The 16,101-nt window shown below is 33.8% G+C and overlaps 1 protein-coding gene across 1 annotated transcript in view; it reads left to right on the top strand.

Annotated features, from left to right (window-relative positions):
- Nucleotides 1-12,512, top strand: part of LOC128982193 (TGF-beta-activated kinase 1 and MAP3K7-binding protein 1-like) — a 54,959-nt gene extending 42,447 nt beyond the window's left edge. The window contains exons 7-8 of the mRNA XM_054401261.1: nt 3,890-4,142; nt 11,669-12,512. Coding sequence (XP_054257236.1) covers nt 3,890-4,142; nt 11,669-11,853 — 438 coding nt within the window. The 3' untranslated portion in view covers nt 11,854-12,512. The remainder of the gene's footprint in view (nt 1-3,889; nt 4,143-11,668) is intronic.
- The last annotated feature ends 3,589 nt before the right edge of the window (nt 12,513-16,101 follow it).

Below are 16,101 nucleotides of genomic sequence, written 5' to 3'. Positions count from 1 at the left end.
TTCAAATATGTAATTTATCTTTGTTTAAATTTAATGGTTGTGATTGGTTTCCAGTGTCATATAGACACTTTTATATGCATTAACATGGTTATAACACCATATTTTCCCATTACAATAGACTAGCTAGATCATCAAGTGTGAGGAAGCAGGTTAGGCAGCCCACAAGTATATATTTTCTATAGGGTATCTGTGCCATTTTTAGACGCCCATCACTCACCTTAGCTACTTGATAGTGAATGTTCCAACCAAATTAGTAATGTAAGGTGATAAATTAAAATATATTAAGTAGTCAACAGCTGTTGCAAGACTTCAAATTCCTTGCTCAACACTAGATTTTAATTTTCTTAAATTTTAATTAAATTTAATTTTTTTATACTGACAGTTAATTTGCTTTAAAATCTGAACGGAAGGAGGTAAACTAGTAAAGTTATATATATTATTGAAGTGAATTTAATTCTCTACAATCCTATGCCCAGCATTTATTTTTTGGGTGCATAGTTTGAGAGGCAACTTGTCAAAAAGAACAAAAAACATGAGAAAAAAATGTATTTTTCCAAATTTACAAACTTTGGATGGCAAATAACACGAAAACCATACAAGATATCAAAAGATAGTAAATTACAAACTTGCTGGAAATTTAATAAGCTTTAATTTTGTATATTAGCATAATTTCGCTTGGACGCATGGTTTCCGAGATATTAGCAAAAAACCGAAAAATGGTACCTTCAAGCCCCCCCCTCCCCCACAGCACAAGGGCTAGAGGCGGGGACTTTTGGTATGTTAACCTCCTAACTATACTAAACAAAGTTACGAAGTCAGAAATTGTGTTCCAAAAATTTCCCTCTATATCCTTTCGTTGCCTGGACACTTACAAAAGACATCTTACTAATATTATAAATGTGAAAGTTTGTGTGTTTGTTTGTTTGTTTGAAGTTCAATCACACATTAACTACTGGACGGATTGGGCTGAAATTTGGCATGATGATAGCTCACATTCCCGATTAACATATAGGCATATTCTTACCTCTAAAATCCTTTCGTGCTCCGCCCCAGTGGCTCTGCAGTTCCCCATGTCAACCTTATGAGTATTCATATTTAATTAAAAGGAATTAAATAATTTAGTCAGCTGTTTCAACTTAACAAAAAATGGTTCTATAATATGCAAAAGCATTAAAAAGTTACAAGATTTACCAACAGGGTGCAGCACTATAATTGTTTTGCATGTATGAAAACAGCTAATTTGAACTAAGCAGCAACAAAAAACTGTGATACGCAATGAGAACTGTCAAAGTAGGATTGTTTACAGTTATATTTATGCTATTAATTTCATGAAAGTTTGTGATATTTTGCGAATAGGTGAAGAGGTAGTACATCATGGCTGTAGTAAATGTGTAATACCGTATACCGTAAATTTAAAGAAGCAAATGTTATCAAACTCGCTACCCCCCATTGCATTTTGTTTTGTGCTCACCCCCATTGCAAACGCAAAGCTTGAGTATAACTGCAATAATCATTTTATACTTATATGCCAACCCCGTACGAAGGACAGGTACTCTGCTAGTGTTTAAATAAAATGTTATTAATTTAGTTCATTCCTAATTATTATTGTCACAAAAACTATCGACGGTCGTGATACAGATGTTTACTTTCACTAACTGTTGGTTTGAATAATCTAAACATTCTGTATTAGTCATGATTTGGAATAGTGCCACAATATTTCCACAGAATGCAGCACAGAAAACTATTTTACTTTTAGATCAGTCCAAGTATATTAAACCCCAATCGCAGCACACCTGTGCACTCAACAACGTTTAAATTCTCCCCTACTGTATTAATTATGTAAACATACTTACTGCCGTGGCTCCACAAATCTCAGTTGATTCTTTGCCTTGTGTACCAGCCTCTTCCACCCTTCTCTGTCTTCTGCCAAGTTGACATTTGCACCCACTGTCCTGATGTTGTTCAATACTTGGTCAGTCCATCTCAATTTTGGCCTTCCCGATGGAGGTTTACCTCCAGGTGTGGCTCTACAAACTTCAGACAGTCTTGTTCCTTTCTCTCTTCTTAGCACATGCCCTATCCAACTTGACCTTCTTCCTTTAACTATTGCAACAATATGTGGGTCGGTGTATAATGATCTTATCTCTCTATTTTTCCTTATTCTCCACATTTCTTTCTCCTGCACTGGTCCAAATATATTTCTTAGGATTTTATTTTCAAACACCATAAGTCGGTTTGGATTTTTCTTGGACAATACCCATGTTTCACTACCATATAACAGAACAGGTTGAATTATTGTCTTATATAACTGTATTTTGGTTCTGTGAGATAATACTTTAGATGAGATCAACTTCTTGCTGGCTCCCCAAAATTTATTGGCATTTGATAACTTAGTTAATATATCTTCGTCTTCTGAGTTTCTACTATTTACAGTTACTCCTAAATATTTGAAACTGTCTGTACAATTTATAGTTAAGTTCTTTATCTGTATGTTTCTGTTTCTATTGATTGCTTGTCTTCCAAAGCAATTTAAGTTATTATTTAAGTTTTTTTCTACATTTACTTGCTGTCCTATTTCGTTTGCTTCTGTGATAAGTAGGCTACTTCTGCCAAACATGCCAAGTTTTCAACTGTTTCTGACAAAATGACCACATCATCTGCAAATGCCAATATTTTTAGATCTACTCCTAGCTTATTACCCAATCCAAGTTCTTTTGTTTTCTGCAGGGCTTCTTCCAGTACTAAGTTGAATAGCATGGGAGATATGCAATCTCCTTGTCTTACACCGGTGTTGATGGAAAACTCCTCAGATAGATCTCCTTCTACTCTCATTTTGGCTTTTGAGTCTTTCATACAATTTCTGTTAGTTAAATTAATTTGTCTGGCAAACCATGATTTTTAACTTTTCCACAATCTGATTCTGTCTATGCTGTCGTATGATTTTTTGAAATATATAAATATTGCACTAACATTCTCGTTGAACTCTCAATATTTAGAAATTACTTGCTTTAGTAGAAAAATCTGCTCTATTGTGGACCTCCCTTTCATAAATCCAGTTTGTCGTTCTTCAATTAGCGTTTCTACATAGGGGTTTAGTAGGCCTATTAAGACAAGGATTTTTGAAAGTATTTTATATGTATTATTTAATAAAGAAATTCCTCTGTAGCTCTTGCAGTTTTGTTTGTCCCCCTTCTTGTGTAGAGGAATGATTGTTGCTGTTTTCCATTCAGTGGGTATCTTTTCTTTTTTCCATATAGTTGTGATTAGGTTGTGGATTTCATTTTCCAATATGCTTCCTCCACTCTTGATTACTTCTGCTGTGATCCCATCTTCCCCCGGAGCTTTGTTGCATTTTAATTCTTTGATTGCTATTTTCACCTCTTCTCACGATGGTGGGTCTATATGAGGCTGTACATGATAGAATGTTGTATCTTCATCGGGAGTATTAACCACAGTATTCTCACAGTTTAGCAGGCCATCAAAATAGTCTTTCCATATTCTTAGTGTTTTCTCTTTTTCTGTGGTAACTTTTCCTTCTTCATCCATCATGCCAAATGTTCTCGCTTTAAATCCTCCTTTAAAGAATCTTATAGTTCTATTAGCTGGCCCGACAGTTGGAACAATCTAAAGAAAAAAATATTTATGTAAAAAATACAAAATGGGGGATAACTGGTTAACAAAGCGATTTTGGAATAAGTTTTATTCTTGATTTTCTCCTTATTTTGACCCAGGAATCACTACGTAAATTATGTTTCCATCTTTTTTGAACACCCTGTATGTTTCACTCTATGTAGTTAAGTCAAATCACTTGCGACAGATTTTAATTACTTTTTGTTAAGTTCCCTGTATTTAATAATATTTTAATGCAAGACTGATGTCTTGTCTTTAGTTTCGGATGCAGGCAACGCTGATGGGTGTTGCTCAGGCTGTAGTTGACCGTGTGGTTCGTGTTCATCACGACGTCTACATGAGAGGTGTGCCTGAGGCCGGCGCAACACGCAGAGATGACATCACACTGCTTGTGCGCAACTTCAACTACCCTCTACCCAATGCAATCACTAGTCCCACACACAACGTGCGCTTCAACCCCAATCCCACCATCAAGACTATCCCACCGCTTGAAAACTCTAACTTTCAAACAGGTTTGTTTTCACTTATTTTTTTGATCAAACAAAAAATGGCAGTAAGTAAGAACCCAAGATTTGTTTAATTTACTGTGATAAGTTTTTTTCCTTTTTTCTACAAACTTGCTTGCACAGGGTGTCCACCACGCAAACCAGAAAAAATGCATGAGTAATTCCAGGTAGTTTTGGTCGTACTTTTCATACTAAACTTTCCAAAGCGTTTTTTGGCCAACTCCCACAATGCTGTTTTAGCGCTAACACAGTTCCCTATTTTGGTTGTCCTAAAAAGCATTCTCAGTATTTTCATTTCTACATTCCCTTTTGTAGATTGACCAAAGCAGCCTAAAGCTCTAAAGTTATAGGGCTTAAGCTTACAATATACTACCTCATCATGTCAGGAATATTGAATCCTTTGCTAATTTTAAAAACTGTCGTAACAAATGGTCTTCTAAAGCACCCACTTTATTCTGTTAATGAGTTTTACATTTGAGTGCTACTGATTTTATAGATTTTAAGTAACATGCATTGTTATTCAAAATTTTTTTATTTTATGATATTTATTCTCAATTGACAACTGTGATCTCTTCTGTGATATAGGCTAAGTTTTACATGTATGTTACATAAGGTCTACTGTGTTAATGTTCATGACTCTGTTACATTTTTTATTTTATAGTTTTCTTTGACAATGTCTATTGCAGAACTGTGTCTAATGACAATAAAGGATTCTTATTCTTATTCTCAGTTAAAAAAACAAAATTTATGATTACGTGATGCAATTCCATGGTCTACTTATAAGCCTCACCCTCTGTTTTTTTCTTTTTTCTTCCTTGCAAATCGTAAAGATAAATACTTAAAACAAACGGGATCAGCAATCTGACACATACTTTCTACAATTAGCCTGTCAACAACCTTTATCATGGGTAAGCGATGAGTAACTTTGATATTTAATAGGTAAAATCACAAAAGTTGCATTAACTTTTGAATAGTATTTTTACAGGAATGAAGGGATGTACTATTTTGTATAGAATTGTAAGGACCATAACAGACAAATTTAAACCAGAATCGTGTGTTTTTCCAAAAAATCAATTTTTCCTTTTTTATGGGAAAATAACATAAGTTACAATAACTTTTGAACCGTATTTTTTATAGCAATGGGTGGGGGGTTGCATTATGTTGTTTGGAATATAAGGATTATCACATAGTAATTTCAATAAAAACCGGGTTTTTTTTTAAATATGATTTTCTCTTATTTTATGAGAAAATAACATAATTTATAATAACTTTTGAACCTTAATTTATTTAGCAATAGGGGGGAGGTTGCATTATGTTGTTTGGAATATCAGGATTATCACATACTAATTTCAATCAAAACCGGGTTTTTTTGCAAATATGATTTTCCCTTATTTTATGGAAAAATAACATACCGTAATTTACAATAACTTGTGAACCCTAATGTTTACAATAATGGAAGTTCTGCCGTTTTGTTCAGAATTTTAAGGGCTACAACATACTAAATCTTTATTAAAATCGTTTTGGGCCATTTTTGAGAAAATGCGATTTTTCTGTTATTTTATGGGTGTTTATAGGAAAATCAAAATCCCTCATTAAAATGAAAAAAAAATGCCTTTAGGTATCATGGATGGACCTACACACCAAATTTCATCAAAATCAGACCACAGGTGTAGTCTGTAGCTCTGTACACATCCACATATACAGACACACACACACACAGACATCACTTCGAAAACCACAAAACGGATATATCGACTCAAAACTCAAACTCGAAAATTTTGACAAAAACAATACTTTCTCCATATAGGCCTACTATGGTTAAGGTATAGGGGGAGAAAGTAAAAGTACCGTATTAAGTATTTACGATATTAGATTCTCAATACAATTTTAAAACTTGCAGCAATGGAGCAAACAGATCATTACTAACACTAATGCAATCTTAATCTGGACTTCTACAGGTATCATGAGTACTATTTCAACAACAACCCAAGTACAATACAGTTTCATGTTAATGTTTATTAATAACAAATAAATATTGATCACTAAATGTTAGATTGATCTTATATTCATGTCATTATGTAAGTGTTTAGAAGTTAATTTGTTTTAGTGTTAGTTGCTTATAAAAAAAAGTTTTTAGAATTAAAGAGTATTAGTCACACACGAGTATTCATGCCATTATGTCAGGGTTGTAAGTCCAATTTCTTTAAGTTAAGGGCATAAAAATATCTCATAAAAACCCCACTACTGAAACTGTAAAATGTGAAACAAAACAATAATTGTTACATGTACTAAGTAAGTTATATTACTATTACAGTTTACAGTATTACCTGTATTTTTTAAACAATAACCAGGCTAGTGAAAAAGTTTTGTATTTTGGTTTTGATTCAAGATTCGGGATTATATATTATTAGTTCCGGTTTCGGTTTTGAGATAAGAAATTTTCGGTTTCGACCATCACTATTTACCAGTCCTTGCAAATGATCGAGTAAAAAAAATCTGTATTTATTTTTGTGTTATGACTGTACGCCTTAATTGGTATATCAAGGCAATCCATCCCCCCCCACAGCTGTTGCCAGCAGAGTTTAGGCACATAACTTAACAGTAGGCTACTGTTTGATTGTTTTAGGACCACTTTCCCCAAATCTAGTTTAATTTAAAATCATAACTATAAATGACCAGCGCCGTCCTTAGGGTGCGAGGCCTTACTATGGCTAAAAATAAGTTAAATTTATGGAATAAAATTAATAAAATAAAGGGCAGACTGATATGTGTGCCTAAAATATATCTGGTTTATTAGGAATGATTGAAATTATTGTATTTATTTAATAAAAACCTACAAACAAAATTTAAAACACAAAAGAATACAAAAACATCGTTTAACAGCGACAGGTGTGGGATGACGGAACCCAAGCCTCACGGCCGCCGCCCCGGTGAGTGTGAGTGAGTTGTACTTTTATGCTTTGGCGCGCCGTGGTGCCAATACCACGCAGCATCATGGCACCACCGACGAACGTGGGCCTTCCTACCTCCTCCCACCTGACAGCCATTGTAAACAAACGCACCTGAACCTGAATATTAGAGTGCCATTATTTTAGTGGCATATTTCTTACGTTAATAATAATTGTGAGTTACAAGTTTTATTTATTTGTTAGTGTTTTTCTGTCTGTTAAAAACTCATTGACAATTATAGGTAATGTTGTTTATACCTTTGAAACCTCCTTCACAGACCAACTGCCGAAAACACAATAAACCTAACTTGACAAAAAGTAAATAAACAAGATAGCCTATGAGCATTTACAAAGTGACGGGACGACAATCCACAGTGAAGTGTTCATTTTTTATTAATGATTGTAAAGAACTTTGTGGGAAATATTTATGATATCCACTTTGGAATTGGAACAATAATATGTGAAATTAGCAATAATATTCACACCCATTGTAAAAGATTCATTTTTTTTTGTCAAAGTGCTTAAAATGACGACTTTTCAAGTATAATTTTACAAAAATTTCCAGGGGAGGACCCCCTTTCCGCTGGGGGGACCCCCCGGTAGGTATTATTAAACAAGGTCTAGCAATTATGTATTGCCCCAGGCCTCGCATTTTATAAAGCCAGCTCTGTAAACGACATTTTAAAATAAAAGGACGGCTTTTCACACTTTTTTTTGTGTGCGTGTGAAGTACCAAATTTTTTAGGGGGGTAAAAACGTACTGTGATTAAATAAACACCAGAACTTACCCATTTACATGCATAATAGCCTACACCTGGTTCTGTGGGTTAGCCATAGTTAGAACTATGTGCAAAGGAACGTAGGCCTAGACTCAAATACAATCTATATAATTAATACGCTACATGAAACTTTGTCGGTTGAACTCCTCCGCCATTTCTTAACCGATTTTATCCATTGACATGCCATTGGAAAGAGTGTCGCGTAGATTTGCAAACTGGCCTTACATTTTTGAAAAAGTCCCTTGGGCTCTGCCACAGTGGCTTTGAAAGTTCCCATGTTATCCTTATGAAGAACATAATTGTTTACATTTTGATCAGCTGTATAATTGAATTGCTGTTATTTAGTTTTCAATTCAATGAAACGCATTGGGTACATTTACTGATTTTGTTGAAATAAAATATTTACTATTTAAATTTACATTCGTACATATTACAATGTAAAAAACGAGAAAGGCTGGACAATTTGATATTTTTTCCAAATAAGAAAAATGAACTGACATAGTACTGTATTTCTTGAGAAATCATTGAAAGAACCGATTTGTTAACCATGGAAACATAGCAAAATCATAGAACGCCACCAAGTAGAAGAAATAGAGATAAAAAAATACTATCGTTATCAACCTATATAATGAAGAACACCTACAGCTACAATATGAAGATTCCCACAAACAATGAACAAGGATGTTAGACGAAGTGCTACTATTTTTTGGAAACATGGACTTAACTTTATGATGATTGGCAAAGGAAACCCCTCTAACTCTGAATTAAACTGGTACGGCATGGACATTAATCATTAAATATATGTTTTCATAAAAGTCAAGGGATTTTAAAAGAATGTGACTACATCCAAGAAACCTTAACAAAACTGTTATTGAAGGATTTACATTATTCCCATTTATGGGAAACAAAAAATACCATCTGAACGACATTAGGCCTTTCAATTCTGCATTTTTTTTCTAGATAGGCCTAGCCTAAATATAATTTACGATATAACAGTAACTAGCCAAATGAATGCCAATTCATGCAAATACAATTACGACAGAGAGGTTAAGCAGAAAATAAGTTAGTAGAGTAGTTCTTAGTCATGTAAACAAAATATTATCGCCATAAAAAATTGACTGAAATTTGTAAACGTACTGGCGACAATGGGTGGTACCATGCAGCCTACATTATCATTGACGAAGATCAACACGGACAACCTATTACGGCTATAGTGGGAAACATTAAAAAACCAGATCAGCTTTTGTAAAATGATAAAATATTTACAAGAAAGGTTGATTATATGGAACTGGTTAGGTACGTAATCTATGAGTTGAGTCTTTTAAACTCATGGGAAATTATGATGACTTTTATTTGTTTTTAAATAACTATTCGAGCAACGTGTTTACTAGTAAAGTATAAATACACAAGCCCATGAATATTTATTTATAACACTCTAAATTATCAAATAAAATATCGAACCGATCAGATTATATGTAATTTCAACAGAATCAACACCATTTAAAAAATAATAAATATTTAACGCCGGCGACGACATAACCACCAAAAACTGGTGTTTATCAACAGAAGAGACGACTACTAGACCAACAGTTGAACTTTCGATCAGCTGTTAGATATAGCTAAATATATCCATCTAATTGTACACTATCTCTTAATTACTTCCAGTTTGATTTTTAAAATTTACAAGCTGCTATACCCGTGCTTTGCAACGGGAAGAAAATGTGATCTAGAGAGCTATTCAAGTGGTGCTGATGTGTGTTTTAAAATACAGCAACTCTGATTTAGTTTCCAAAAGAACATAGATCCAAAAGAACATACCTCCATACGGACACATACCTTAGCATCAATTTCTTCATATTGCTGCTTCATGAATGACATGTTTTACCATAATTCTTCAATTTTAGTCAAGCCTCTTTCCATGTAGCTTACTATATAAATTACAAAATAAAAACTTTGAGCAATACTTAAACAAAACTTATACAACCTTTCTTTAAAACCAAACATAACCCTCCTCAATCTTCAAGTAAATAAACAAACACCAATTCATTGCACTGACCAGCTGTTTCATGAACTAAATTGAATTATATCAATTGAACTTTGGAAATATGCCAGGGGTAGCCCTTTGGAAATTAGCCTGTGGGGCAGAGCCCTTAGGAAATTCGTCCATATCAATACTTTTCGGCAAATCTACACACTCTAAGCTTCATTTTGATGTGCCATATGCCTATTTTTTTTTTTTTTTGTAAATGACCTTAACCGTTTACATAAAATTTGATTGTATCACTTTAATAATATAATAGATTTTTGGCACAAACAAGGGAAGCCCTATGTTTTAGGTAATGTTGTAGAGCAAACAAACCCAAAACCTGAGGGCAAGAGTTGGCCCATTAAAAATCAAGTTATTATTGCTCTCTCCTTGTTTAACCCATATATCAACAGTTTAAATTACTCAACTGGATTTGAATCAAGTTTAACCTGAGGAATTATTTTGAGGAATGTGAATCTGAGGTTAACACGTTCGCTGCGGGTGGAGTCGGTACTGACCCACGATGATCGCAGCCCTCACGAGGCCGGGTCATTACTGACCCAAAACCCACACTGCATGTTATTTGCTATTGCTATTTGTAAGACCGAAATTTTTAAGTCAATCACCCGGCAAACAGATTCAATTGACGCTGCGCCGCCGCATCGGGTATACACCCACCATTGATGGGCCGCAGCGAACATGTTAATCTAGAGTTTGAACCAAAATCATTGCTCAACTAGAATGGGTTGGGGAAAAGCGGCCCTTGGTGTGCTGTATACCACGCAGTTCGAATCTATATATCTGCTTACCTCTATATTTCTACAACCCTACATTGCAAACGAAGTCATGTATCTTAGTTTTTGTTTAATATATTACAGTTTCAGTAGTGGCGATTTTATCAGATATTTTTGAATTTTTATGCCCTTTGTGATCTTGACTTCAAAGCGGAATAATAAAGGTTTCATTCAATGGAATCAAACCAATTGGAAAGGTTTGTTTATACAACGGAAAAACTATTAATTTATTAATTTTTAACATGTTTACACTAGTATTTTTTTAGTGTTACTGTATTCAACATTTTATCTTACACAAGGTCAGTTTAGGTATTATTTCTGTAATACTATTGTATATCATCAAATATTTTTAGTGAAAATATTAAATATTTTTTCTTACCATTGCATGGCAATGACCACATTGCCACATCTGTAAACATTGCTAAATCAGCTGATTTCACTGTTGTCATTTCTACACCAGCCACAGCCGCGAATTAGCTCATACTTTTTAACAACCGCCAAGAAAATAAAATAACCTAAATAATCAAACACAAACATAACCTAAATGACATTTTTTGTACAACTAAAAAGTTAATCCATGTGTGTCATGATAAGTTAATAGTAATGGTGGTAGGAAATATTTGTGTGTATTACCGGTATTACTCAGCTAAAGCTTTGTATAGCCATCTCTAGCGGCAATGTTGTACTTTGGGCTCTTAAATACACAAATAATAAATCTTTGGCTATTTTAAAATCTGTTGTAACCAACAGAAAATGATTGCCGAAATATTGATTTCATTTTATTTAGAGGAATGCAAAAGAAGCAACACTGATTGGTTTTCCTCTTTTAGTTATGTCAAACACCTTACCTATGAAAACAAAATTGGTTTAAATAGAACACTTTGTATAGTTTTATTTTACCATCCTGATTTCTGTGACTTTTTAAAATGATTTTTATTATTAAAACTTAAATTTTTTAATTTTGATTATTTCAAATTCTTTACAGAAACAAATCACAGCACTGGGACTGAGTACACCAACTCAACATCAACTTCGCATGGTTCTGATGAGTCCAGCATACAAAGAGTTGAGCGAATACCTGCCTATGTAGACTTTAAAGAGTTCTTCCAGAATGTTGAAGAAGCTAGACAAAAAGGCACACTACCACCAGGAATAGATTTTGGGATGTGATCCAATCTTTTACTTTATGCATAATAATAATGTTAGAATGCTTGTTAATAATTACATGTAAATTGACTTTTTATAAGTGTCATCTGATAAGTATATACTGTAACATGAAACCCTAAGGAATGTTATTTTGCAAAATAGATCTTGAAATTAAGGGTGTGCGAGTGCGATTCATGGAAAATGAGTCGGAATTCTGATTTGATTTGATGGTAATAAAAATAATGATCCGACTAATGTAGGGAGGGGCCAATTGTAGGGCATAAGTTACACTGAGACATTGCATCACCAATAGCTATGTAAGTTATTTACATCAAAGTACATTAGATTCAGAGTCATTATTAGTCATATTAACATCCAGGGATACATTATCAATGTTTGTTCTTCACCTCACTGGAACAAGTTACTACTTGGCAAATACCTCTTCTTACTCCTTTCTCGATGAGTATAAATTGCTCTTAATCTAAAAGTAAATATAAATTTTATTTTTATTTTTTAAGAACCAAAACACTTTAATATAATCTAAATTGATACATATAATCTTTAAGCACACCAACAAAGTCTTAACACGACTTCCTATACAAAACAATTTAAAAACAACTCTTAAAGCTTGTCTATAACTTATCAAGTGAGCTGAACATAGCCAATAAAGAGTTTGTATTATAGTTTGTAGGTCTGATTCCATCCTCTTATTCTATCAGTGTGAACCAATTAATTGATGAAAGTTTCAATAAAAATCTTATCAAGGTTTTTATTCGTTCACACCAAAACATGTTCAGTTGTAAAATCAATAATATGGTACAATGCTTAACAATATGATGCTGCACATAAAAATTAATTTAATTATGAAATAGGCAGGAAAGCAGGCTTACCTTTAAATAAGTCCATAGAGATACAAAACAATTTACAACACAAAGGTAGAAATTTTCGTGAACCACTGGAGAAATGGTAATGGCATTATATCGTTCCATTAAATCATAAACATGTATCCATTCAAGCCAATGGAAGAAAATATCTCAATTACTAAATCAAAAAACATTGGTCAAGATTTAACAGTGAGTCATCCCATCTGTGAACACTTATCTGAACCTAGGAGTCAAATACGTGATTATAAATATCATATTTGGATGGGTTGCAATTTGAATCTATTACACCTTGTCAGGGTTGCCAACACAGCTGAAGAGACTAAAAATTGTTTTTACTGTTGCATATGTATGAATATGTTCACTCATTATAAATAATCCACTATATTTACACTGTTCTATATTTACACATCTCAGTGGCGGATATAGAATATTTTTTTTGGAGGGGGGCCGAGATTAATTTAAGGTTAGGTTAAGTAATTTCAAGTAGACGCGCCATGACTTTATCTCAGTTTTGCTGTGGTAATTTGCACTAAATGTGACCATTACTTAATCAAGATCAAGCTGTATCATTATATCGTTCCATTAAATCATAAACATGTATCCATTCAAGCCAATGGAAGAAAATATCTCAATTACTAAATCAAAAAACATTGGTCAAGATTTAACAGTGAGTCATCCCATCTGTGAACACTTATCTGAACCTAGGAGTCAAATACGTGATTATAAATATCATATTTGGATGGGTTCTAACTCCTGTATAATTAGGAATACTATAATAAAACCTGGTATGGATCATAAACATAAATAAACAAATGACGTTGTTGGCCCGAATTCTATACTAATAGCATTATTATGTTTTGGAATTTCCGTTTAAGCAATGTTAAATAATGTTTATTTTCGGGCCAAGAAATGTTAAATTATGTTTATGATCCATACCGGTTATTTTCAAGTATTTTTGTGTATAAGTATTCTTTTGTGCAAACTGCAAAACGTTAACATTTCAGTACAACACAGGTCGAACAGATGTAAATATTAAATAACAAACAATAACAATAGCTACCACTGAACTGACTGAACTCTTCATTGGTTCATTACTCCCCTCCCCTGTCGACGGTATACATAGATGAAGATACATAGATATTATATTACTTCATCTATGGTAGATATGCTGGTTAACATTTCAGTACAACACAGGTCGAACAGATGTAAATATTAAATAACAAACAATAACAATAGCTACCACTGAACTGACTGAACTCTTCATTGGTTCATTACTCCCCTCCCCTGTCGACGGTATACATAGATGAAGATACATAGATATTATATTACTTCATCTATGGTAGATATGCTGGTCTCTAGCGGTCACTGCTGCAAGCGAAGATAGCTGGGCTGCGGGCAGGACCTCTAGTCGGTCTGAATCAACCCCAACTCCCACAAACTATCACAGTCTGCATGGTGATTACTACTTCGCGCATGTTTCATGATAAATAATTAATACTAGTGTACCGGTTGCTTGAATTCGAGCAATTGCTAAGTATTACAGGCGTTATTTTAAAACGAATAACAGTCATGATTTCTGATGACTTTAATAGATTCGACTCAAAGATTATGGAAATACTCAAGATGTACATAACAGTTTGATACAAAAGCTGATCTTGTTTTTAGTGTTTTAGTTTTTATGTCAGTAAATGTTTGTAGCACACTGTTAAATTAGCAAACTTATTGACTGTTTACAATTAACATATGTTCTTCTCCTCACTTTTAATTTCTGACAACAGCTGGAGTTTCATAACAATTTTTGTTTTCTATGTTAATCTTATGGAGAAATACGAAACTTCAAAGGGCCCCAGGGCCTCACTCTCTAATTATTTCCCTAAAAAGAAAGTTTCCTGCACAACTTCACGTTACGCTCTTTCCAATGACACCAAAAACATGTAAATCGGTTCAGTAGTTTCGGAGGAGTAATTCTCACAAAAAACCTGCTTGCGTATTAAATAAGTATACAAGAGGTTCTACCCGTGAATTCACGGGTGGACAGAAGCCACCATTAAGTTAATTTAATCAACTTTGGCTTGATATTTCATTTAAAGGGCCCAAGTTTGAGAAATCGTCATCTGAACGGATGTTAAAAGCAGTGGAACTTTCATACCTTAAGTCCTAAGGTGGCCGAGGTGGGTACGGTTGTACCTGAACTCGTCGCTCTCTATCACGACGTCTTTTATCTATTACTTATTTAATACGCAAGCAGGTATTTTGTGACAACTACTCCTCCGAAACTACTGAACCGATTGACATGTTTTTTGTGTCATTGGAAAGAGCCTAACGTGAAGTTGTGCAGGAAATAATCTTTTTAGGGAAATAATTAGAGAGTGAGTCCCTGGGGCCCTTTAAAGTTTTGTATTTCTCCATAAGATTAACATGGGAAACAAACATTGTTATGAAACTCCAGCTGTTGTCAGAAATTCGCTACATGAAACTTTTTAAACAGTAAGCCAGTGTCCCTGTTGCTCGAATTCGAGCAATTGCTAAGTATTAAAGGTGTTATTTTAAAGCGAATAATACTTATGATTTCTGATGACTTTAAAATAAGATTTGACTCAAAGATTATGGAAATACTCAAGATGTACATTACAGATCGATATAATCAACATTTCTTGTAAATATCTTATAATTTTTCAAAAACTGATATTGTTTTTTAGTGTTTTCTACAAATAGCCTACTCATAGCCGCATTAGGTTGTCCATAATAATAACGATTATAAATTAAAAAAAAACATTATTTCTATTTCTTCTCCTTGGTGGTGTTCAATGACTGTCCTATTTTTCCTTAGTTTGCAAATCGGCTATTTCAATGATTACTAAGAAATGCAGCCCAGTGTTAATTCAGTTTTCTATTTAGTATATCAATTTATCCAGGCTCTCTCGCTTTTTCCCATTGTAATATTTACGCCAACCCAAATTCAAATAGTAAATATTTCATTTCAACCAAGTCAGTAAATGTTTGTAGCAAACTGTCAAATTAGCAAACTTATTGACTGTTTACAATTAACATATGTTCTTCTTCTCACGTTTAATTTCTGACAACAGCTGGAGTTTCATTTCATTACAATGTTTGTTTGCCATGTTAATCTTATGGAGAAATAAGAAACTTTAAAGGGCCCCAGGGCCTCACTCTCTAATTATTTCCCTAAAAAGAAAGTTTCCTGCACAACTTCACGTTAAGCTCTTTCCAATGACACCAAAAACATGTCAATCGGTTCAGCAGTTTTGGAGGAGTAATTGTCACAAAAATCCTGCTTGCGTATTAAATAAGTATATAGATTATGGTACCTATTTTTTCTTCATATTCATTACTACGGAGGGGACCCAGGCCCCTGGCCCCCCCCTTA

Source organism: Macrosteles quadrilineatus, unplaced genomic scaffold (assembly GCF_028750875.1).
Source record: "Macrosteles quadrilineatus isolate MER2022 unplaced genomic scaffold, UCM_ALF_1.0 Scaffold_1__1_contigs__length_201487025, whole genome shotgun sequence".
In the NCBI taxonomy this organism is placed as follows: domain Eukaryota; kingdom Metazoa; phylum Arthropoda; class Insecta; order Hemiptera; family Cicadellidae; genus Macrosteles; species Macrosteles quadrilineatus.
The sequence above is the reverse complement of the archived record's forward strand: the minus strand, read 5'-3'. Positions and strand labels throughout refer to the sequence as shown.